General features: G+C 47.9%; 1 protein-coding gene across 2 annotated transcripts in view; it reads right to left on the bottom strand.

Annotated features, from left to right (window-relative positions):
- Positions 1-21486, bottom strand: part of BEND3 (BEN domain containing 3) — a 34124-nt gene extending 12638 nt beyond the window's left edge. The window contains exons 1-3 of one of the 2 annotated variants that reach the window (XM_079780722.1): positions 21233-21486; positions 6551-6598; positions 5883-6085 (exon numbers count right to left, since the gene is read on the bottom strand). In XM_079780722.1, the coding sequence (XP_079636848.1) occupies positions 5883-6085; positions 6551-6587 (240 nt within the window). In that variant the 5' untranslated portion in view covers positions 6588-6598; positions 21233-21486. Of the gene's footprint in view, positions 1-5882; positions 6086-6550; positions 6599-8296; positions 8992-21232 lie in introns of those variants that run through there. The other variant, XM_079780723.1, reaches the window with a different exon arrangement.
- Between the last annotated feature and the right edge of the window lie 4413 nt (positions 21487-25899).

Raw genomic sequence — 25899 nt, 5'->3', positions numbered from 1 at the left:
ACTTCCTGCACCTCGTGAAAACAGGACCAGCCATAATACATATCACCTATGGTTGTTGTAGAAACCATTATACATCTCCAGCTGGTCCCACAGTAACTGACACTGAGGGGGTGTTCAGTACATTTGCACTGAATGAATGAGGTGGCATTTCTGTTCTCCAAAAACAAACCACAGTGACACTTGAAGATAAAAAACAAACATTAACAACCCCCCCAGGAGAACAAAGCTAAGTTCTGCCTCACATACAGCTCTTGAATGTCGCCCCCATGTCCATGAACAAAAAGATGATTTCCAATAAAAGTGTTGGCTGCTCACCTTCTACATCTGCTGTGTTTGTCTATGAAGCCTTTTCCAGCAGAGGCGCCAAATCCGTCTTTTTAGAGCCTTTTGTTAAATTTTTTGAGGGAGTTTTTATTTTTCCTCTTAGGATTGTTCTAAATGTCACTCATGAACAAGTCATCGGCCCTGATGAGTCTGCATGTGACGTACCTTTAGCATCAGAGTTAGCACTCGAATCCTCCCCTCCCCCTGGGTTTGGGGAAGAAGACAGAGGTGGTCTTCTGGGCTCTGACTTGAATGATGTTCAGAATCAAGGGTGCTCAGGCCTGGGTGTCCTAACGGGCATCAGATGGCTTCCCTTGGAGGGAGGCAGTTGAATAGTCCCCACAAGGGGTGGAGTTGGATATGGGGGTGGGGGGCAGTAAGTAAACATTTCTGAAGGCTGACATGGGTCAGGCCCTGTGCTGGGCTCCTTACATGGATCTCAATGACCCACATAGGAAATGAGTGAGCAGTATCATCCCTCATCACCATGTAGGAACCTGAGTCTGGGAGGTCACTAGTTGGCCAAAGGCCCCATGGCGAACTTCCCCTTATCTGACTCTAGAATCTCAACTCATTCTGCTATTTCCTGTTCCTATGGGCTGGATAGGAGAAGGTGGAGCTCACCTGCCTGGATGGGGAGCAGGGAGCTGAGCGTCCAAATCACTCTACTCCAGGAGCAGGTCTGCGCCCCCCACCCCACCCCGCCGGCATCCCGGCACTTTACTAACTTACATGCCTGAGTTTTCTCATCTGTCTCGTGAAGATATTAACCCTCTCATCACCCATTTATTACATATGGATACATGAAATAAAGAATGGTGGTATTTGTCGAGTAGGGACTCAACTGTTTTTTGTTTGATGTTGTTATTGTTTATTACTTTCTAATGAATTTTTATTGCATTTATTGGGGTGACATTGGTTAATAAAATCATACAGCTTTCAGCCAAAACCGGTTTGGCTCAGTGGCTAGAGCGTCAGCCTGTGGACTGAGAGGTCCCGGGTTCGGTTCCGGTCAAGGGCATGTACCTTGGTTGCTGGCACATCCCCAGTGGGGGGCGTGCAGGAGGCAGCTGATTGATGTTTCTCTCTCATCGATGTTTCTAACTCTATCTCTCTCCCTTCCTCTCTGTAAAAAATCAATAAAATATATATTTTAAAAAAAAATCATACAGCTTTCAGGTGTACAAGTCTACAATACGTCATCTGTACATGATATTGTGTGTTCACCACCCCAAGTCAAGTCGCCTTCCATCACCATTTATCCCCCTGGACTCCCTTCGACCTCCCCCCAATGCTGTTACTGCGCTTGCTTCCCACCTTTTGATTCCTGCTTGTTCCAGCCTCCTGGTTCCTCAGGTCTCACCCTGTGCTGACTGTGCTGAAGAAAACTGCACACACTCCTCACCTCCACCTCCATCCCTGCCACCACATATGTAAGAAGGATCAGAGAAAACTCAGGGGGGGAGGATAAAGGACTATTCACTTTGAATTAGGACTAGTACCATTCTGAAAAATCAACATGTACTATAATTCCATAAAATTGACGAGTTGTTCTGAAGTCCCCAGGGTTCTGAGGCTCCTGATTTACTGACAAATTGACTCACACCAAGTTTAGAAGGAAATACTGCCTTGAAATCACATGACACCTTTCTACAAGGAGCTCAAGAATTTCAAAAGGTTTTACTCACATATATTCTCTTTCCAGAACAGGAAGGGGTGCAGGGAGATCAACCTCACTTTATAATCACTAAGGGGAAATGAACACAGCTAATGAAACACCCAAAATAAAACCCAGGAGTAAACATGTCTTCTCCTTGCCAAAATCTAATGAATTAGAACTATAGCAAACCATTGCCAAGTAAACATATGTGACCAATTAGAATATGTAAATTGGACCAGTCATACTAGAAATATTCAAATATATTTTGGTTCCCTTTTCTCTGAACATGTCAGAATTCCCGGGTGGTACCTGAAGCTCGGGCCTGACAAAGCTGAAACCATCACATCACTCATGTGATGTGCGGGCAATCCCTCCACCGGGAGCCTCGGTGGGGCTCTAGCCCAATGCCAGATCTTTTCTGACTTGCTTCACATCCTGAAGGACTCAACTAAAACACAAATCATAAGAACCCTCTCTCTCTTTCTGCTCCAAGAATATGAAGATGCTCCCTTCTCTATGATGCCGTGAGAACAGAAATTGATTGAATGAAGGCATAAAGAGGGACACTGTTTGTGTCCACGAAGGCCACAACCCGGGCTTCACACGGTCAGAATTCCTTCTAGATGAGGAGCTTGTTGTTGCTTACTGTGGTGAATTGTTGATGAAAACGGCCACACCAGTTGCCCCACCCTGTGTGACAGCCTCTTTGCAATGGGACTTGGCTGCTCCTGCCATCAGGGGTGGGATCTATTTTCCCACCCGGGCACCCAGGTTGGGCCACATGACTAGCTCTGACCAGTGGGACATTAGCAACCGTGATGCAAGCAGAGGCCTGATGAGTCTGCAGTCCTGAGCTTGACCTGTCTTGCTCCCAGGAACTCTTCCATGTCATGTGAACAAGCCTGGACTGGCCTCGGGGAGGGTGAGAAAGTGCACGGGGGAAGCTGCAGTCCTCCCTGCCAGCCCAGGGGCAACCCTGGATGCGGGAGTGAGGTCATCCCAGACCACCTGGCCCCGGCCATGTCAGGCCAAATCAAAACTATCAGCTGACCCACACAATTTTGAATAAAATGGCGGTTGTTTTAAGGGGTTTTTGGTTTGTTTTTTGGTGTGTTTTTTTTTTTTTGGGGGGGGGGGGGCGGGGGGCAGGGGAGTTGGCATACAGCAAAAGTGAATCAATAGGCTCAACTCTGTGTCCCACTTCTTGAACTCTGACTTTACTCACACACTTGAAGGGCTTTGTTGGATTTTTAAAAAATATATTTTTATTGATTTCAGAGAGGAAGGGAGAGAGAGATAGAAACATCAATGATGAGAGAGAATCATTGATAGGCTATGTCCTGCACACCCACTAATGAGAATCGAGGCTGCAACCTGGGCCTGTGCCCTTGACCGGAATCAAACCCAGGACCCTTCAGTACACAAGCTGACGCTCTATCCACTGAGCCAAACCAGCAAGGGAAAGCTTTGTAGGACTGACCATAAGCAGATGACAAATATAAGAAAAACTTTCAGGAGCTCCTTTAGGAGCTAACATAGTGCTTCTCAAACTTCTCAACACTTGCAGAATAAATTGAGGAATCCAATCCAGAGAACACTCACAGGTTTACTTACACGATGGTCCTGAGGCACTGTTGTAATAGTATAAAAATGCAAAACACCTAAACACCAATCATTAGGGAAAAGGATAATAAATTTTAAAGTAAAACATAAGAAAAAGCAAATGGTTAAACGTTTTTCAAAGAAGCTATTCTACTAACTATCTTGTAGCTTTCATTTGCTATAAAAGGTATCTCAGCAGACAGAAATCTGAGATTTAATCTGTAGTAACTGCTTACTGCACTAGAAACTGCCACTCACACAGGAAAATTTCCCCAGGATAACAAGGTATACAGCCAGTGGCTGGTTTTAGGAAGCCAGAGTCAAGGGTGAGATATCTCTAATCAACACTTTACTTAAAAAAAAATAAAAATGCTCATATAGGTATAAAAAAATTCAACCTTTTTTTCTGGGCATTACAGATTTTTAAAAATGTATTGCTCAAGTATTACTCATGATAATAAAAAAGTGAAAGCAACTCAAATGTCCATCAAGTGGTATCTGTACACAGCGAAATATTACTCGGCCATAAAAAGAAATGAAGCACTGATACATGCTACAGCCTGGATGAACCCCGGAAGCATTTGCTATGTAAAAGAAACCAGACACGAAAGACCACGTATTCTAGGATTCCAATGATAACAAATGTTAAGAATAGGCAAATACAGAGACAAAAAGTAGATTAATGGTTGCCAGGAGCTAGAGCAACGGGGAATAAGAACTGACTGATAATGGGTACAGGATTTCTTCGTGGGGTGATGAAAATGCTCTGGAATTTATTGTGGAGATGGTGGTTGCACAACTCTATGAACATATGAAAAACCACTGAATTATACAATGTAAATTAGTAAATTGTATGTACGTAAACTGTATGTCAACAAAGCTGTTTCTGGAGGGAGGACCTAGATAAATAAATTGATAGGTAGATTAAATAAATAAATAAACAGGTAGGTAGATAGATAAATGTATCGCTTCAATGTTCCATGATGTGGAATGCAGGTCAGTACTCATTATGATGTAACGTACACATGTATATTTGAATCCTGGTGAAAATCTTAAATTCATCAGTTTGCCACTCAAATTTTACTTATTGAAGACTCAGTCTCCCAAATCCATAAATGCCCAATTTATTTGGAGCTTCCCTAGCATCTAATAGTAGATAATGAAAACAAACCAGTAATAGTCCCAGGATGATACCCCATGGTGTTCTGGCTCATCATAATGAGCCTTGAAAACGGGGACTCTTTTGGACAGACATGCAGAAATTGAAGTAACTGCCTGGGTCCTCCCAAAGAGAGTTAAGTGTGAGTGTGTGTGTGTGTGTGTGTGTGTGTGTGTGTGTGTGGTGGGGTTGGAGAGTTTGGGAAAATTTTCTAAGAGTTTGAGGTGTAATCTGCTGACCCGTGGGGAGGCTCGCTGATGAGATATCCCAGGGGACCCGCTACTCTTGTCCCTCCCCAGTCTTCACTGTTTATTGTTGTTTTAAAAATATATTTTTATTGATTTCAGAGAGGAAGGAAGAAGAAGAGAGAGAGATAGAAACATCAACGATGAGAGAGAATCATGGATTGGCTGCCTCCTGCACAACCTACACTGGAGATTGAGCCTGCAACCTGGGCACGTGCCCTGATTGGGAATCAAACAGTAACCTCCTGGTTCATAGGTCAACGCTCAACCACTGAGCCACGCCAGCCGGGCTCAGTCTTCACTATTTTGTGTACATGTCTTATCTCCCATCTGGACTACAGGCTGCTAGAGGGGGCCACTATGTCAGTTACACTTTCTCTCTCAGAATTTAGCAGAGTTCAATATCACCGGCAGGTGTCTAAGAAATAAAACAAATTCATAAAATAGATAACCTAGGAATAACAGATATGACATAGAAGAATTCCCCACTTTACAAAAATGATTCACTGAACAGTTTCTTGAGGCAACGAACTCCCACAATAGACATAAAAGATGAATTTGATTTAGGAAAAGACCTGCTAACCCTTGGCACTTTCCCAGGAATCTATGTTAAACCAGGCTTGCTATCAACAAGTTCTTGCCTTCCCTGAGAGCAGAGCAAAATGAAGAACTGGGAGCAGATGCTGCGAAGACTCCCTCCCCCCACTGAGCCCAGACAGACAAGATGCCAGTTAAGGACGCTTTCTAGACCCTCAAGCCAGAGATGGGACAGCTGAAGTGAAAGCCTCCTCATGCCCAGGCGTTCAGGAGTTGCCCAGATCCCACGAGCAGAGATTCAGCATCTTAGCAGAGGGTTAGCGCCCCAGCAGGCACAGACGGGGTGGCCCCTTACCTCGGGAATCAGCCGCCGCCTCTTCACGCTGGAGACAGAGTCTGGCTGGCCCTCGCTGCCCGGCTGCTTGCGCTTGCTGGAGTCCTGGAGGGTGGTGAAGACACTGTCTAGAGGGTGCTTCTCCGAAGACCTGGAATTCACTGAGCAGTCCAGGGCAGCATCCTCCGCCTCCGTCTCCACTTTCACAGTGTTATTGTTTAGAACTGCGGCAGAGAAGAGAGGGGGTTCAGTGGGAGAAGACCGTGGGTGGCTCAGAGATCAGCAGGGTCCCCCCGGTGACAGGCTGTTCGTGGGCCGCCCTTTGACAGGACCACTCGATGATCAAGTCTAGTCACAATAAAACTGCAGCTTCCAACGAGGCAGTTTTTATCTTACCACACTAGTGCTACACAATAAAACCCCGTTCCAAGAACATTTTGTTCAAAACTGGGTTTAAAGTCTTTTTGGGGAGAGAGAGGAGATGGAGGGAAAGAAACACTACCTTTTAAATGATGCCTTTAGAAAAAGTAACTCTGGAAAGACACATAGACAAGGTGCAGGGGTACCAGGGCAGGGAGACTTTTCACTGATTTTTCATTTTGTATCATTTTATATTTTTGAACCCTGTGACTGTATGTACCCAATAATAGTATTAAGTTAAAAATAATTTTAGTAAGTTGTTTTTTTACCTTCTTCTACATCTTCACTGAATTCAGTTGAGTTCATCTTCTATTCCACTACATGAAAAGACAAAGACAAAGTCTGGGTTTATTGCTTGATTTATTTCTTAATTTTCCCTCCCCGAGAGACATTCCCTTCCCCTCCCGACCCTGGCTCTGGAGAGTAGAAGTTGTTAAGCCCACACTGCTCAGCAACGTCATGGAAAATCGCATCCTCTTATTCTTGTTTGCAGTTGCTCAAAGTATACAGGCCTTCTGTGCACCTGCTGGGAGCGCTTCTCCAAGACTCTATGTGGGCCCAACGGGTCTTCCAGCTTCAACCGAGAGCACTTACGGAGCTAGGGGAACGTTACTGAAGAAGAGCAGTCTTTTGTACAGACTCCAGTTTAAGTCATCCGTTCGTCCCTGCTTTATAAATTCCAGCCACAAAAATGAAAAGGCTGGCCAAGGATGCCAGCTGTGGATGCTGCGGACCGACCTGAGGTCTTAGGACTCCAGGGGGTCCCAGGAGGCCTGTGCTGCCCACCAGCGCAGCCACTGGCCATGTAGCTACTGAGGACTGGAAACGTGGCTGGCCCAAGTGCAGACGCACACTCTGAATTTCAAAGACTCAGTACAGCTCAAAGAATGTAAAATAGCTCATTAATAATTTTTTATACTGATTGCATGTTGAAATGATAATATTTTTGATTTATTGGGCTAAATTAAATACTTTATGAAATTAATTCCATCTTTTTTAATGTGGCTACTAGAAAACTTTAAATGACATCATGTGGCTTGCATCACATTTTTATTGGATGGTGCTGGTCTAGCCTTCCCTTCAGAAACAACTTTCTCTTTCAGAGAGAGAGGTGCTGTGGGTTTTTACAGCTCTCGAGTTCCACACAATCTGGTCCAAACCCTTCTTTTTATTGACGAGGGAATGCGGCGGGCGGCATGGAAAGTGCCCTGCATGGGTTTCAGGACCTGGTGCAGGGCTGGCCTGACTCCCACTGCCCCAGCTGGAATGGAAGGGACACCATGACTAGAAGCACTAGTGAGTCCCTGAGATTCCCCAGTTTACATACCAGCATGCCCATAACAACAACAGGAATAAATGAGGTAGTGCGAAAGAATACACGTGACAGCCTTGACTACGGACATTGGGGAGCTGTGGTTCCCACAACTGATGGACTGCACATATCGGCCTCACTCTGGTTAAGGATCTGGAGAGCAGGACTAAGGAGCATCGCTCAAGAAATTTCTATAAGGAAGAGGGATGCCATCTACAAAGTCCAGTAAACCATCCCCTGAGGAGCTGTGGGATGGGGTGTGGTCCTGTTTTACACCAGTGAGTGGCGTGCTGGGGGATGGGGCAAGACAGAAGGAGCATCTGAGGGACCTCGGCACAGGATAACTTCCAAACTCACGAACAACAGCCACGCAGGCACAGTGCTTATGAGGGGATGCACTGCTCTCGGCGCGCCACATAGCTTTACGACAGGCACAATTCCTTCAACCCCGCACTGCTCACGTTCGGTCAGAATGAATAAGAAAATGTAAGCTTGATTTGAAACGGAAATTAACACTAAAAATAATTCCTACTTACCAAAAACTATCTCCTATCGGGAAAACATAACACACAGGTGATACTGAGGGAAAATAAACGGTAAGTAAACTTCGATAGCCCAAGAATGAGTCGACCAGTGGTGATTTCTAGCAAATACACCTTCCTCCGTATCCCAGACAAATAAGCCCCATGCTTGATGACCTCACCTGCTCTGGGCGTCTCTGAGGGAGGCACCGGCAGGCAGGCAGGAATCTCCCATTTGCAGGTCCAGCCCACCACTGCATTTCGGGCAGGAGGGTGACCAATGGTAGGCAGAAATTCAGCCTAGTCAGGGGCCTCTCAAGGGGACGCACTGCAGGCTTCACCCGAAGGCCCGAGTGTGGCAACTGCCTTTGGAAACCTGCCACAGGGTCATATAACCAGTTCCCTCAAGTCTAGGGCAGAGGTGAGAGCAGCAGAGCAATGAGAAATGGGAAAAGGAGAAAATGCTGGTGGAGGGGGTACACTATACAAAACAAGGCACATTCTGGAGGGAAAAGGAGAAAGAGGGAGGAGATGGAGGATGATTTTTTTTGGGGGGAAAGGGGTCAAAGTGGAAGAAAACCACAAAGACTCTGGCTAAGTAGAAAGCTTTAAAAGGAGGAGTAAATCCTAGAAAAGAAAACAGGACCCAATGAGAAAAACACATCGACAGAACCACAAGTGCTGAGCAAGGACAGAATCGCCGTCTAATAGGACGTCCACCCACCTCTATTTCTCACAGGAGCTCACGGAGAACATGAGGCCTGGAGTCATGGGCTGGGTGTGGCCCCTGCCGGGCTGTGGCTCAGTGAGCAGGAAGGGTATTTTCTGAACCACCACCACATGACACGACTGCAGGCAAACCCGCACCCGAGTTCTGAGCTCCTAGGATTATCCTGTCAGGAAATCATAAAGGAGGAGCACACACCTGAGCCACCTGTGGTGTGAGGAAAAGCAGAGGGGGAGCTAGAAGGCTCACAGTGGGGAGGCGGGATGGGAGAGGCTGGCTTTAGGAGCATTCAAGATGCCCAGAGTGCCTCTGCTTTGGAAAACACGTCTGTGTTCATTTATAGACCAGGGGCAGATGCTACGTTAGCCCAGAAGTGACCCAGAACCCAGAATGGCAGGCCCTATCCTCCCAGCCAGCAAAGAAGCCGTGCTCTTTGGGAAGCTGGGGAATTTCCCATTTGCAAGGCCTGGAAAACCCACAACTACGTGGTGCTCGTGTGGTAGGGCGTGAGCTGAAGGTCCTCTTTAACATCTGCAGCCCTGAACTGCGTCCAGGCACCTCTGGCCACTGCGTGTCTCCATCTCCTCCCGAGCTATTTGAATCCCAATTTTACCAATAAGGAAACTGAGGGCGTACACCTCAAATATACACAATTTCTACTTGTCATTGAAGCTGGGAAATAATATTTTTAAATATGTTTTTTACTTTTTTTTTTAGAGAAAGAGGGAGAGAAACATCGATGAGAAACATGGATCGGCGGCCTCCTTCATGCCCCCTACTGGGGATTGAGCTGGAAACCCGGGCATGTGCCCTGACCAGAATCAAACCAGTGACGTCACGGTGCACGGACCACGGTCAACCAACTAAGGCCCACAGCCAGGGCTGGGAAAGTATTTTTTAACATTTTGATTAAGGAAATAAAGGATTTGAATACTGGAAAGGGGAAAAGGGGAAACGGAGGGCAGGTAACCTGCCAGTGTCACACAACTGTCAAGTGGCAGAACTAGCGATGAAGCCCAGTCTGTGTCTCTCTCCCGTCAGCCGCCAGGAGAGGAACTACGAAGAGAATCCTCAGTCTTCTGTTGAGGTTCTTCTGCTGAACATGGGGCCAATTTTCAGCCTTAGATTTCTCAGTCCAACAGCAGCCGGAGCACGCAAATCTTTCATCTCCAGGTAACTACCTGGAAAACCTGTGTGCCCTGTGCTTATTAACAGACTCCCGCCCAAGCACAGAAGTTTCTACCAGAGAAGTGTGTGGGTCACTCCAGGCATCGTGGGCTGACGCAGTGACAGCACATCAACGTCAGGGCTGGAGAGAGGGGACGGATATAGTGTTTGCTACCTCCACTTCCTGGTCATCTGCGACATGAAGGTCACACAGGGCTGCTCATCCTGGGTGGATACGGAGTATCCGGATGCCAAGCATGCCGCAGAAATTCCTTCCGTTACTTAACTACAGGTTATGGAGGAGCCACCAACTACCACCGCTCCCGCCCACCCAGGCTGCTAAGAATGCAATCTCCTTTGCCTGCTGGACTTGGTAGAATTTATCTTGCTAACAGTCTCTCCTTTTCAAAACCTTATTTCTCTCACCACAATCTCAAATTGTGAGGCAATCTATGCATCCACGGGTTCCTGAAAATCAGCTTTCCCCCCAAGGGGTGGCTGTTCTACATCCCTCAAGAACCTCGGACCAAGCCCAAGGGAAGATGATTCAACTGAATGAAGGGAACATGTGTCAACAAGACCTGTGTAGCTAGCTGCTGCTTCCAGTTAAACCAGCACAGGTTCTAAGGCACCAATGAGCTATCGAGGGTAACTCTCAAACAGAACTAATCTCCAGTGGTTAATCTAATAAGTGAAATGTTCTTACAAACACACACACACAGCTTAGGAAGCCTGAGGCAAAGTGACCGTCATTGTTACAGAAAGGTTTGCAATGTTGCAGAGCATGCAGGAGTATATATAATTTTATTAAAATGCTTCCTGGTCTCTATCCTTCTGCATAGAGTCAGATGGACAATATTCAATTTTCCACGCATGGGTATAATTCTGTTTGTGGCTGAGGGAAGATCAGAATGTTCTCAGAAAAGCCTTTAGTTTACAAAAAGCACAAAAGAGACGGTAAAAAGGTAATCCCAAATGTTCACGAATAAGATGCTTTAGCCACTCAAATCTCAAATTACAAAGGGTAAGTTGCTTCAAGTGGCTGCATAAATGCACCAACTGGTGGAGCTGCCCCTGTGCCTCATGCTGAAAGGAGGCTGAATCTAAATCCCAGATATCAGCATGCACCTGGCTTGGGGCTGGAAAGATGCTGAGGAGGGAAGGGAGTCTGTGAAGCAAGACAAGGAGACAGATGTGAGAACCATTCACTGGTGCTTAGAACCAATTCTAAGAGATGCCACAAAGCAATGGGAAAACTGGAAAGATGTACAATTATAGGTCAACTTACATTTTTAGAGTTCATTTTAAGAAGGGAAGACCCTTAAAATCTTTTTTTTTTTTTTGGACTAGGTAATACATGCACATGAAACAAAATTCAAAAGCTATAAAAGAAGTGTTGGTTAAAAAGTCCAGTCCTCCAGGCACTGGGTTCCTCTCTCGGAAACAACCGTGCTCCTTCCCTTGTGAGTCCTACCAGAGACGTTCCGTCAGTGGCTCTCAACAGCTGGCCTACACAGGCTTGTCCAGATCCTCTCATCTCCAACTCCACTGTGAGTGGGGTCAAGCTGGTAGCTTGAAATCGGCCATAGTGGGAGAATTTACACCATGGAAATTGACACTTTTACTACCAGGGCATGTTCTTTTTCTTTTTGGAGAGCACCTTCATCAGTACATCCAAGACCCTGTCAGGGGGGTCCATGCGATCAAAACTATTTTCATAACCCTGAGATGTTATTGCCCCTTTTCTCACACAGGTTCACAGGAGTTTTCCTGAGGCTACATGATGTGTCAGTTTGCAGAAGACTGAATTGCAGAAGATTGAATACAGAGGCAGATCTGAAAATTTGGCTGTCTTCTATTAAGTCAGATACTAAAGAGATTTGCAAAAATGTAAGTGATACCATTTTTGTTATGGTATCACAAAGATTGTTTCTTTGGGAAAATAGTTGTTTTCCCTAAATATATTTTTGATATTAACTTATAATGAATTTATTATGGTTAATTTTAAAATGAATTAATATTTAAATATTTGTTTTAATTTCTAACACATTAAAATTTGACAGCTATCATCCTCATAAAGGAAAGATCTTTGGGGTCCTCTTTAAGAGTATAAAGGAATCCTGAGAATAAAAGGTTTAGGATCCTCATTCCTTGCTTTTTTCACTTAATGTATCATGGAAATTTTATTTCTTTTTTTAGTTTGCGTTCCCCCAGAGGCAAATTTTGAGACAGGGATTTGGAGTCGTTTCTTTGGGAAGAGAGCGAAGGGCTGAAAACATGTAACAGGCAAATTAACAGGCTTCCGGGGAGGAAACCCCGGGCTACAGGCAATGCCGAGGGCACCACTGCAGGTGTCCAACAGGGTCTCTGGGAGCAGAGGGTCGTCCCAGCGATCTGGACAAGTCCTGGAAGACAGCAACCCCACTGTGCCACCCTGCGGTGCCACTGCTCCCACACTGCCTCCTACACGGTGTGGGAGGTGCCCTGCTAAGAGCGTCCCAGTCAACCTAACCTAACAATCCTATGAGGCAGAAGCCTGCTGGCCTCATTTCACAGGTGAGGAAACAGGCAGTTTTATGTGTTTGTTTGAATCCTCACCCGAGGATCTTTTAGAGCAGTGATGGCGAACCTATGACACGACACGCGTGTCAGCACTAAATATTTAGTTTTTGGTTTATTAAATACAATTATATATAACAATTATACATTTATGTTATTTAAACATAAATATCGCGAAATAATATTTTATCCTCAAAGTGACCCACTACCCAAGTTATGCTCAGTTTTTTGGCGAAGTTTGACACACCAAGCTCAAAAGGTTGCCCATCACTGGTTTAGAGAGTGGAAGAGAGAGAAAAAGACTGAGAGAAACATCAATGTGAGAGAAACACATAGACTGGTTGCCTCCTGCACACACCCTGACCAGGGCCCTGGCCGGGGAGGAGCCTGCAACCAAGGTACGTGCCCCCGATGGAATGGAACCCGGAACCCTCTGGTCTGCAGGCTGATGCTCTATCCACTGAGCCAAACCGGCTAGGGCAACAGGCACCGTTTTGGAGCCAAAGGGACCTCAGGACCATCTTGTTTTACGGGCGTGGGACTCGGGGCTCAGAGAGGTTAGACACATGCTCCAGATCACTGTCAGAATGGCCGTTTGTCTCCCTACCCTGGCCTTCGGTGGCCACATGCCCACTTTGTGACGGGAACTGTTGGAGGCCGTGGGGCCCTGTCCTCTGCGCAGGGAATCCACCAAATGTACCCCTTATCCAAGGGACCACAACCAACACATGGGAGGACCTGGAGGATGAAGGGGTCTTCTGGGAACTTCTGTCCGAGGGGGATGAGTAAACACCAGGAAGGAAAGAGCAGCCAGAACCCCAAGGTCAGAAGAGACTACATTAGGGTTTCTGTAACAGGCTGCGTCCAGGGCTGTGCAGATGACAGTATGCTTACAGAGAGGAAGGGAGAGGGATAGAGACCTCTGAAGGGTCCCAGGTTTGATTCCGGACAAGGGCATGTACCTTGGTTGCAGGCACATCCCCAGTGGGGAGTGTGCAGGAGGCAGGTGATCGATGTTTCTAACTGTCCCTCTCCCCTCCTCTCTGTAAGCATACTGTATGCTTACAATTAATTCTGTGCTTCAGATACAGCTAATTTTAAACTTTTACTTACACCTACGAGACGCTTTTCCTTTGCGGGGGAGAGATGTTAATCCAAGAAAATTCCAGGGTGGAAAGGCCTACTTTGAAAATAACTTTGTCAGTGTTCAAATGGGCACACCTTGATCTTCCTCACCACTTTCAGTGTATAGAGACCCCAAAGCAAGTCTTTCTTTTTTTTAAATTTCTTTATTGATTAAGGTATCACATATTTGTCCTCATCCCCCCCATTCCCATCCCAAACCCCTCCCCATGCATGCCCCCACCCCCCTGTTGTCCGTGACCACTGGTTAGGCTCATATGCACACACACAAGTCCTTTGGTTGATCTCCAAAGGCTCATATGCATACACACAAGTCCTTTGGTTGATCTCTCTTACAGAGCCTCACACACTCGACAATTACGATATGTGGTCATCACGATGAGCAACGACTAGAAGGGCTAAACACAGAGCCCGGGGCCAGTAGGTCTCTTCCTTCACAGTTGGTCTTAGGTCAGGCACAGCCAGGGACTCTAGGGGTAGACCACTCCTCGTGCAGAGGACGCCCTCCCAAACCGCTAGCCATAATTCATTACCGGTAAATTCCACAAAAAGCCGCAGAGAAAATGGAAGGGCCGACAAGTGGAATGTGACCTGGACCGAGACCATCACACAAAGTTAGGAAGTCAACTTCCACACATTTTCTCAACACATGGCCTCAACCTCTGCTGACAGCAAGAGCCAAGCATTCAATGTGTAAAAAACTTCAAAATCAATTGATCAACACAGGGCTAGCCAGTCAATGACAACATCCTTCCCAGTGCACTGGGGATATCTCAACTACATAATTAAAAATGCCATAAAGCAGCCGGAAGCAAATATGCCAAAACGGTAATTACTTCCAATTAGGAGGATTATGGATAGTTTGTGTTTTTTTTTCTCTTTATGTTTTCCTCAACTTTCCTGCTATTTTACAGTGAGCATGCAATTCTTTGGGAACAAAGAATACATTTTTAAATGAAAGAAGTAGTAACCCTTACTAGGGAGGTCATAGTCTAAGTTATGTCCACACATAGAAACAAGCTAAGAATGTAAAGTCAAATCATTACATTTCAACAACTGACCAACTGGTGAAGACCTTTCATTTCGTAACTGTCCCTGAATCATGGCCTCTGAATCACAGGAAGCTCCTCAGTATGGGGAGGGGGGACGTGGGAAAAGTCTCAGCCACAAACCCAGGAGCAAATAAGAAGGGGCAGGGATCAGCGTCATCGTTGCCTGGTGGATGCACTACAGGCTCTATCAGTGCATTTGCCTGGTCCTTGAAGTATTTATCAAAATGAGCCAAATTCATAGGAGGAGGGAAAAATAAAGCGGGACCGAGTCTTCTGAAGGAGGGGTCCACGCTGAGGGCTGAGAGCCAGGTCACTAGGAGGGCGTGTGGCTGCTGGGGAAGCGAATGGACTGAGAGCAGCTGGGTGAGTCACCAGGCTGATGCTACCCTGCTGGGTGTCTGCACTCTGGATGATGGACAACGGTTACATGTGGTCCTTCCTTCCGGGTTCGCTTGCGTGTGAGCACCCTGGGAGATGTTCTGAGCCCCTCCTTCCTTGACACCTGAACGCTGGACCGAACTGGGCAATCAGAGGCTTGCTCTAGGGGCCCTGGCTTCAGGGTGGAGCAACGGGCAGCAGGGGGGACAGAGAGACGGTGAGGAGGCCTGGGGAGCTGAGAAGTGGCCGGGCCACAGAAAAAGGAAGGAGTGTAGGGAGGTCACTGGTTAAAAGTGGGTAATAAGGCCCTAGCCGGTTTGGCTCAGTGGATAGAGTGTCGGCCTGTGGACTGAAGGGTCCCAGGTTTGATTCTGGTCAAGGGCATGTACTTGGTTGCAGGCACATCCCCAGTGGAGAGTGTGCAGAAGGCAGCTGATCAATGTTTCTCTCTCATCGATGTTTCTGACTCTCTATCCCTCTCCCTTCCTCTCTGTAAAAAAATTAATAAAATATACATATATTTTAAAAAGTGGGTAATAGTCACACAAGAATCTGACTTGGGAAATTCTCCTTGTTAAGAGCTGGATGCAAGACCACGGCAACATGAGCAGGGGACACCTGGTATGGCGAGTCCTTGGCAAAGGCAAAGGATCACTGTCCTCATCCCTCAACGTCCCACAGGTTTCCAAAGGAAAACGTTCTCTAGCACTGCCCACAGGGCGGTGTGCCTCTCTACCAAGTTCTTTTAAGAGAACTGGCCAGACCTGAGTGATCGGCCAGACCAGGCCTCTGGTGAGAGCAGCACGAGGCTCATCAGAGGCGCCAGAGGCTTGTGGCTGGCCAGTGTCACACAGGATAAGCAGCAGGCCCCGAAATGGGAAGTACTTGGGCTTCCTGAAAGCCCGAGGTTCAAATCCCAGCCAGCTGACTCAGGATCCTGCTCCACTAAACCAGAAACGTCCCCGGAACGCAGAACTCGCCACTGGGCTGAGTGCAGGTCTGGGAAGAGCCGGCCCCTGCCCGGCGGCCCTGGCCTCAGGCATCACGCCGGGGCAGGTCCTCCTCACCTCCCGTCAGGTTTCAGCTGTAAAGTGAAGCAAGCTCTCACCCCTGCTGATGGTCTCCTGGAGAATGTGAGGCCCAGGAGGGGAATGTGACTGGAACCCAGGGGGGCGGGGGGCTGTGCAGCTCTGCCACATCCAAAAGGCACGGCAGAGAGAGGAGGCTCAAACCATTTGACAGGCGTTATTAATAAAACACATCCGAAGATTCAAAAAGTTTTACTAAGACCTAACTAAACCCACCAGTCCTTCATCCTTTTCTCAACTGTCACACCATATGATCTGCCTTCCTGACACCTCCCTCCTGCAGGTCATACTGATTTTTAAAAATGAAACAGAACAGGAGGACAGCAGCTGACATTCACGTAGCGCCGAATCCACGGTCTAAGTGTTTCACATGTTAGCCACGTCATCCTCACCAGAGCCCTCTTTTGTTGCAGATGGAGAACCAGGGGGCCAGCAATCGACGTCTCACTTGAGGTGGAGGAGAGGGGAAGGAGTGGGGTGCACACCGTGCTGATGGTCTCATCCCCGTCTTCCCAGAAGAGCTGGGACCCGATGGGGCATGACCGTCCCTTCCTGCTGAGCACCCATCTGGAGGCTGGGCTCAGAGGCAGGAGCAAGTCCACTGGCCACATGGGCCCTCAGACCACCAAGGCGGGGACTGGTGCTGCTGATCTCAAAAGCAGGAACCCCTACTAACCTTTAGGGTCGGCCATAATTAGGTTAAAACCCTGGCTCCACCTATGTTTGGTTTCTGACACTGGGCAAGTTGCTGACCCACCCAAACCTTGGTTCTTTCTTCTGTAAAGTGGAGCTGATCACACCACCGCACCTAGTGTGAGTGAAAACTACAACGGGGAAAGTGCCTGGCATGGAGCACCTAGTACATGTTATCTATTATAAAGCCTTTTCGAAAAGATGTTTCAAGTGCATCTTAATAGTGACTGCTTTTTTAAAACTGCAAAATTAAATGACTTCAAGCCTTTGAAAAGGTTACTATAACTTGTCTTTCAAATGAAAGAAACTGGAAGGGGGTGGAGTCAAATCAAACGGCCTCCCTAAGGACGGGAAGAATGTTCCCATGCCACTCTCTCCTGCGGGCCGGTCTCCGGGTTTACAGGAACGGCTGGGAGCCTCGGGTCTCTCAGAACCCAGCCCTCCCGACAGTGGCATCCTGCCCATGGGACTTGCACGACATGTTTGCAATTTGTTTTTATTTTTGGACACATCTGCATACGCTGTTTGAAAAATACCAGTCCTCACAAAACCAGGGCAATTTTGTCCCGAGTTGTTCTAAAGCTGTAATTGTCAATGCCTTCCTTATTCAGTCAGAGCACAAACTCATCTCTCAGCATGCAGCGAAGTACACACACACAACCCTGCTTGCCTGCGACTCTCAGCCTCTTGCCCTTGCGACACTGAGTTTTCTGAATGTGACTAAACGTGACGTCTTCCTCAGCAAAAGGAAGGGCAACTGCTTTCGGTGTCAATGGTGGGAGGCATAAGACGCTGCTTATACGTTTAACCTTGGCATAAGGAGGAAAGGGGAGCCAGCACATCCCAGCAGCCACCCATGTGACTGACTGGACAACGATGACTAATTTTCCTGGGAGGTATAAGCTGAATTTCCTCTGTACTTCCCACTTTTCCATATGTTGTCTTATGACCACACGAGCTAATTAGAGTTGGGGCAAAATCTGGTGTAAACTAACCCCCCACCCTACCCCCAAACCTCCACACAAGACCACTAAGGGATTTGTTCAAGCGAGCAATCAATGCCTTTGTAGAGACGGAGACCACTGTTTCACTGTCCAGGGATAACTGAAGATCAGACAGGAGAGAGGAAAAGAGGTCATTGGTAGAAAACAAAACACTAAGAGGGCTGCAAGTTGGATTAAAAATGGAGGCAAGGTATTGTGCCAGGTGAGCTGCGGAGAAAAACTCAGCTCTGAGACAACAGCCTGGTCATTCAGGGACGAACATAACCCGACACTCCAAGTGTCTGACACGCCGAAGGCCGGCTGCCCACATGGAGAGATCTCAGCGTGGCAAGGGCAGGTCATGTGTGGCCGCTGGGTCCAGAACCACAGGAGCTCTGGGCGGAAATCACAATGTTGCAGGAGATACTGGAACACCAGAAGGCAGGGAAAAGAAGTGTCTAATCTGGAGGGGGAGGCAAAAGCAAGGTGATGCACACAAAACACACTCAAATATCCATGTTTTTGGCATGTGTGTTTTATGTGACTTTAAATTTTATTGTTAAAAAATTATCATACAGTAAAATTTACTCTCTGGAGGGAAGGTGTACTGTTCTATGAAAAGGCAGATGTATAATATCTCCCTGTAACCACCAATGAGAGGAGGATACAAAAAAGTCCCATCACCCCAAAGATTAATTCCACAAATAATTCCTCCAAACTTACTTTAGTCAATAATGGCACAATGACTATTAAGAGTAGCAACCATAATTCTCCACTTGCCATCAAAATTAAGTGCCAGAAACAAAACACTGCACCCCAGCCTCCCACTCACTAACACCAAATTGTTTTTGCTGGTTGACAGCAACCTCCATGTTTCTACATTATAAAATTTGAGATGCATGTTGTTTCTTTCCTCAGTGTTTCAGGGGCTTTCTAGAGAGCTCTAAAAAATGGGAGACGAGCCCTTGCCAGTTTGGCTCAGTGGACAGTGTTGGCCTGCAGACTGAAAGGTCCTGGGTTCGATTTTAGTCAAGGGCACATGCCTGGGTTGTGGGCTCTGATCCCCAGTGGGGGACATGCAGGAGGCAGCCAGTCAATGATTCTCTCTCACCATTGATGTTTCTCTCGCTCTCCCTCTCCCTTCCTCTCTGAAGTCAATAAAAAAATATTTTTAAAAAGTGGTAGATGAGCCGAAACCGGTTTGGCTCAGTGGATAGAGCGTCGGCTTGCGGGCTCAAGGGTCCCAGGTTCGATTCCGGTCAAGGGCATGTACCTTGGTTGCGGGCACATCCCCAGTAGGGGGTGTGCAAGAGGCAGCTGATCGATGTTTCTCATCGATGTTTCTAACTCTCTATCCCTCTCTCTTCCTCTCTGTAAAAAATCAATAAAATATTTTTTAAAAAAAGTGGTAGATGAGACATTTCTGCAGGACATTTTCACCTAATCAGGATTGATTCCAAATTTTCTCTTCCTAATTATTAGACATTCGGCTACTCCTTTGCTCACATAAGGGATGCTTGGGAACTTAGAAGTGACCAAAAGGGAAGGTGTGAATTAAAATGTGTCAAATGTAATACACTTCAACAGATTGGGATGCTGACTATCTTGTCTGCTAGGTCCTAACTGGTCTCTTTTACTGTTACTAGTGCTTTAGTGGTAGTGGTGGTGGTGGGAAAGACAAAACTTTTCTTTTAAATTACTTCAACAAGGAAATGGTGTCTCTGGTAAAACCCATGTTCAATGGCAGGAGTTTTCATGTGACAAATTGTAAAGGCTCCGTGAATTACATTTTAAGGACCATGCACAGACAGGCTAACCCAGCAGCAAGAACAGGCTGCACGGAACCCACCTTTCTTCTGGAATCCAAGGGGCTCTCCATTCATTTAGCAAATGTTTACGGAGCACCTATCAAACTCTGCGTTAGTGGCTAGGGATGGAAAACTCTTAAGAAAATACAAAGTCTTGGGCAAATCTCATTATTGAGGGTGCGGGAACTGACAGGGTCCTGTATGGTGATACAAAGCCACAAACCAGGAATGGTTGTTGAAAAAAACAAAAAGGGGTGGGGTTGGGGAGCGGATAGCATAAGAACCTCCTCCATCCTTCTTGTTTATATACAGAAGCCAGCCCCAGGGCTCAGTTCCTTGCCTCAATTTTCTGTGCAGCCTTAGCTTTCTGCTACCATACGCGTTGCCCCCTCCCCGTGGCCCGTTAAACATCCCAAAGTTACTTTAGAAAGGTGAAGCTGAACATTTCCGACTCTGAAGTGCTTAGCACTATTCCACGCACCCTTGCCTGGTTAGCCTCGGCGCACAAAATTCTTCCAGATGGGCCACCTGAGCAATCCCTCTTTTACCTTTGTAAAAACACCTTGGAAAAAATTATACGTCTCGGCACACAGGTCCTTACAGGGGTTCTGCACAACTCGCCAACAAGGCGAGGGCAAAGTCTGCGTGGGTAATCACGTTTGCAAGAGGAAAAGGGGGAAGGTCAGGAGCTGCGGCGGGCGCCTCAGGCTGCAGTCCGCGGCCGGCCACGAAGGCCTCGCGCCAGCCGGGGTGCACACCCAGGGCGCCGGGCCCGCCTCCAGCTCCCGGGCAGCGGGAACCGCGAACCGCGCCGTGGGAGACGGGGAGGGAGCGCTGCGCCCCCTGGCGGCGGGGCCTGTATCCGTCCGCTCCCGGCCGCCGCCGCCGCCGCCGCCGCCGCCGCGGGCCGGCCTCACTCCATTTGCAGACTCCGGTGGCAGCCTCCCCCCGAGCGGCGGCTCCTCTGGCCTCCCGCTCCCCGCTCGGCATCTCCCTCCAGTCCCCGCCCCCTGCTCCGCTCTGACACCCCCTTTTTCACGCCGAACCGTCCCCCGCAGCAGCCCGGCCGTACGCGAGCACCGAGCCCCCACGGGCTCCGCAGAGCCTTCCGGCGGCCCCGGCCGCTCCATCGCGGCGCCAGGCAGGGGTGCGGGGCTGGCGCGCGGCGCGAGTGGGGCGGGCAGCGACGGCAGTGCGGACCATTCCACTCCGCGTCCCCCCCGCCCCCGCGCGGCGCGCGTGCTCCCGGGGACGCCATGGAGCCGCCGCGTTCCGAGCGGCACAAAGGGGTGCGCGGCACAATGGGCGCGGCGAGCCCGTGGGCGCCGGGTGCTCGCTCGGCAGCTCGGCCCTGCACGGGGGTGGGCGCTCCTGCCGCCGGGCGCGCTCGGGGCAGCCCCCCTTCGCGTCCCCTCCCCTGCTCCCGCCCCCACCCCGGCATGGATGTTGCAGCCACTCTCCCGTCCGTCTGCCCCGAGCCGCCGCCGCCGCGCAGCCAGCTTGGTCCGCCCCGCACTTACCTGGGACACGAGTTCTGTACTTTGCAGAGCGGGTCCGCGCCGAGTTTGGCGCCACGTGGGGTGCGGGGTAGCGCCGGTCCGGGGAGCGGGGGACGCGCGCGGAGGGCCTGGCCGGGGCGGCCCGGGGAGTTGCTGGGGGCGGCGAGCGGGCGCCGTGTATTTTCCCCTCTTTGTGTGTGTCCGTGCGCTGCGCTCTCGCGTGACGTGACGGGACTCCGTGTGTCATTTCCGCACAAGGACACAGGAGCCCCCGCCGCATTAGAACCACAACCCCTCCGCCCCCACCCTGGGCCCGCCCCTCCCCCTCAGCGGGGCACACGCGGGACCAGCGGCGGCGCTCGGGCGTGAACGGCCGCGGCGGGGAGCTGGGGCGCGCACTCCAGGGACCCGGCAGCCCGGCGCGCTCAGCGGGTGCCGCGCTGCTCCACGTGGGCCCGCGCCGGCTGCCCGGGCGGGGGGCGGAGGCCGCGCACCCACGGCGCTGCGCGCAGCGCTGGCTAACAATGACCCCTGCGCGCCGTGTGTCCTCCCCCCACGAGTCGTGTCTCTGAAACGTGGTTTCTCAGACCCGAGGAGTTTGACCTGAAAAGCCTCTTTTTCTACTTTTTTTTTTTTTTTTTCTCCGCGGGACGGCGATTGTGCGGGGCGTTTCCTTCCCTAGCGTCCGCGCCTCTCCCGAATTCTTAGCATTTCCGCGGCCCCCTGGGCCCCCGGGCGGGTGCGCCCGCGCCGAGCTCGGCACAAAGACATCGGGGCGCAGGGACCCCGGTGGCCCCTGAGCCCCCGCGGAGCCGGCATGGAGCCGAGGGCTGCCGGAGAGCGACCGCAGCGCTGGGAAACGCTGGGTCTGGCCACTCCCCCAGCGACTGGCCGCCCTCTGTTGTGAGCCTGAGACTGAAATCTGCCTCCTACTTGTTACCCGAAGTTTTGAGGCTGCAAAGCGAGAGATTCAGAAGTGCGCGCGCTCACAGACTCTCACGCCACAGACAGACCCACAGGATATCTGCGCCCAGCGCTGAACATAGAAAAACACGAGTCACCATCTGAATAAAGGTGGATTCTTTTTAGACTCATTCCGGACCTGGAGGTTTCAACGTGATACATATGCAACCTCCCCCTCGTATTTCCTCAAGTCTCAGTGACTTGAAGGGGGGTGTGGTTGGTGAGGGTCAGGGAAGCCCAATCCAACAATTAAACCGCCTATTTTAGGCAAACAGCGAGAATGTAATTTTTTTTAAAAAAAATAACCTTTAATTTGCCTGCCGAAGAAAATATAAGAAAAATGCAAATGATCCCATCTGCTGCTCACAGCTGGACCGGCTGCGAGAGAGGACCATGTGGCCCAGCCCTGCGCGGTCAGTGAATAGAGAAAATAGATTTTAAAGTAAGGCAAATGCTGGCTCCTTCCCGGCCAGTCGCGGGGAGGGTGTGAATTAACGTCGAGTTTTGGACTAACAGACCACTCCAATTGGGGATTGAGTAATTATTGCAAGCTCCTCCTCTTCGGGTGTGAAATAAAAAAGCACAAGGTTATCCCAGATCTCTGAGGCACTACGTGAGGCATCCTCAAACTGTATCAGGATAGCCCATTTCGAGAAGTCAGTCCTGATTGCTATGCAAAAGTAGCAAACTGCCCGGAGAACGGAGCCCTGCCTCCCGGGGGTGGTTTTTATAAAAGAATCCATACGTGCTCAGTGTCATTCAAAACAGGATGATGAAAAGAATGGAGCTCAGATAGCAGCCCTTCAAATTCAAAAGGCTTGAGTCGCCCTATCTACATTTAAAATAGGGCGGGGGAGGAAGGGAGGAGGACCGCTGGGCGAGAGTGCTTAATTTATACGTTCCCAGAAGACAGAATGGAGGCACGCCGATTTCTGCCGGGTACTTGACTTTTACCCTCGCAACTTAAATAACATATATGACGTATTACGCCACTTGACTTAGCAGATGCAGCGGTTTCAGTCTCACCTTCAATTTAATGTCATAATTAGAATTTTAAAAGTATAAGTTGTATTTCATGAGTTCCGTTTTCTAGGATTTCCCTGTAGGAGAGTTAGGAAGAGTGGAGACTAGCATTTAAACCACTCGTTGTTTAAAAATGCAAAAAGGTTTTTTAAATGTAAAATGACTTAATTTTTTTTTTTTTTTTGCAAAGGGGGCTAGATGAAATGTGTGTTTTGAAGGATATATCTTTCATTTATATATCTTTCATCAGTCGCTCACTATCAACTCGGGGTATTTGAGGATAAATTAAAACAAGACAAGAGAAATTAACACGTCTTTGTTCATATTGTTTGAAACCAAAGATTTTTATCAAATAGAATGATTTTACTAAAAAAAAATAGCATCTAAGGCAATAAGCATGCTTAACTGACAGTTGACTTTTTCAAAGCATTAGCTCTTAAACAGTGAGGTTGAGTTATTGTAAATAATTTGCATAACTGGCTCAATCTACTTAACAAAGTAAGCTGTTTCTTCCAAATAAGTTATTAACAGGAATGGAAATCATTGCTATCTAGGAAAGGAAACACCTACCTTCAAATGGTTTTGTATGTTCATGTGAGTTTTGTTTTTTTTTTAAATAAGCAATGTTAAAAAAAATTCAACCAAGTAAAACTGCAGATCTAATTGGCTTTATTAAGGAATTCATGAATCAGGCAGCATCCCACCTAAAGGAGGGTGGGGTAAGGGAGGCACTAAAGGAGGGTGGGGTGAGGGAGGCGCTGAAAGAAAAGGATTGCTTTTAGGCCAGGACACCGTCTTTAGGAAAGGAGCAGCCCCCAGGGTTTTTATCATGCAGATTGCCTCTTCTTTCTCTTGGGGGAGGAGGGAATGGAGAGAGCCCATGTGACAAATTACCTCACTGGGGCTGGACCAGAGAATTTCAGAATAGTTGGTTAAGATTACATTTCTGGGAGAGGTTGAAACTGTAATCAGATCAGGTATTAAATCTAGGTTCGATATCATGGGCTTTTAGCACAAGTGACACTATATTGGGCCTGTGGTTTTCTCTTTAACAGAAGGAAGGGAAAATAATACATAAAGGTGAAACCAACTGCATCAGAGTAGTTGTATTCCAGTTGTATTTTGGAGCCTTTAAAAAATGATAGTTCTGGCCCTGACCGGTTTGGCTCAGTGGATAGAGCGTTGGCCTGCGGACTGAAGGGTCCCAGGTTCGATTCCGGTCAAGGGCATGTACCTTGGTTGAGGGCACATCCCCAGTGGGAGTTGTACAGGAGGCAGCTGATCACTGTTTCTCTCTCATCGATGTTTCTAACTATCTCTCTCCCTTCCTCTCTGTAAAAAATCAATAAAATATATTTTTAAAAAATGATAGTTCTGAAAATGCTATTGGATAAAAGTAATGCCTTATCAAAAATATGAATAAACATGGAGTAAGATGAGGAGAGAAGTGACGTATGAAAAACAATGGCGCCTGGCCGGTGTGGCTCAGTGGATTGAACGTTGTCCTCCCTCTCCCTCTCTCTTTATAAAAATGATAAAAACATTTAAAAAAGAAGAAGAAAAGAAAAACACAATTGCTGCCCAATCCAACCCAAAGAAGTCAGTAGGAGTGACTGTTCGTGGTTCATAAGGATGTGCATAAAGACCCTGAAAAAAATAACCTAAGCTTCAGAGGTCTGTTTGGTTAGAAATTTCTTAATTAGAAATGCATTTTTCAAGATTTTAAATTAGAGTTGCTGCAATTGATCTAATGAACTCATTTCCAATTTTATGAGTAAAATGCAGCAGGGCAGGCGGGGGGGGGGGGGGGGGGGGGGCGGGTATTGGATACTTGGCCATATAAAGGACTTGTATAAAACACTGTAAAATCTCAAATGGAAAATTACGTGACAGTGAATGAAGAATGGGATATATATATATATATAATGTTAATATATATAATTAAGGGTGGTGGACAGAAACATTGGGTTTCAGGTATCTGTTAACTATTACTCTATAAAGGTTTTATCGTTGCTAAGATATGTTTATAGTTGCCAAGACAATATTTAGTAGGGATTTTTTTCATTAGCCTTAAAACAACGCAACAGATTTCGCTATTACTTGTGAGACAGTTCCACTTTAGTTTTTGCCTGCTGGATGCATAATTTTGCCAAGTCTTCAACTTCAAACGGAAGTAGCTGGCAGGTCCAGATTCTGTGAGTACTCCAAACAGGAAGGTAAGCGGGAAAAAGAGGAGGGCAGAGGAGCACTAGGAACTTGATTAAATGGAAGTTCTAGAAAGACACACCTTGCTAAATAACTTGCAAAACTGATTTTTGGTTGGGAAGTTGGGCCCAAGGAGTGGAATTTAACATATTGTGTGTTGGGGGGAACCAACTAACCTTAGTGGAATCGGGAGCAGGTAAATGACACAATGCGGCAGTGGGGAGCAGAGGGGAGATGAGGTTTTGAATGAAACCCTGAAGAGAATTTGCGCTGGGCAGTTTTCCTTATGTGTAGAACTGTGTAATAATTTATAATAGCTTGAGATGTGAAGTACCCAACGCAGCCATTAGGACCTGGTTTTAGTTGAATATCTGGCTTGCACAGTAGGATTCTCAGATACTAGGAAGAGTGAAAAAACTACTGCAATCCCACTCTCAGTTTCAAGCCCCTGAGACAACAAACGCCAAACCGAACCTGTAGCTCATTGTGAGCCCCGA

Source organism: Cnephaeus nilssonii, assembly GCF_951640355.1.
Source record: "Cnephaeus nilssonii genome assembly, chromosome: 9".
Lineage (NCBI taxonomy): Eukaryota > Metazoa > Chordata > Mammalia > Chiroptera > Vespertilionidae > Cnephaeus > Cnephaeus nilssonii.
The sequence above is the reverse complement of the archived record's forward strand: the minus strand, read 5'-3'. Positions and strand labels throughout refer to the sequence as shown.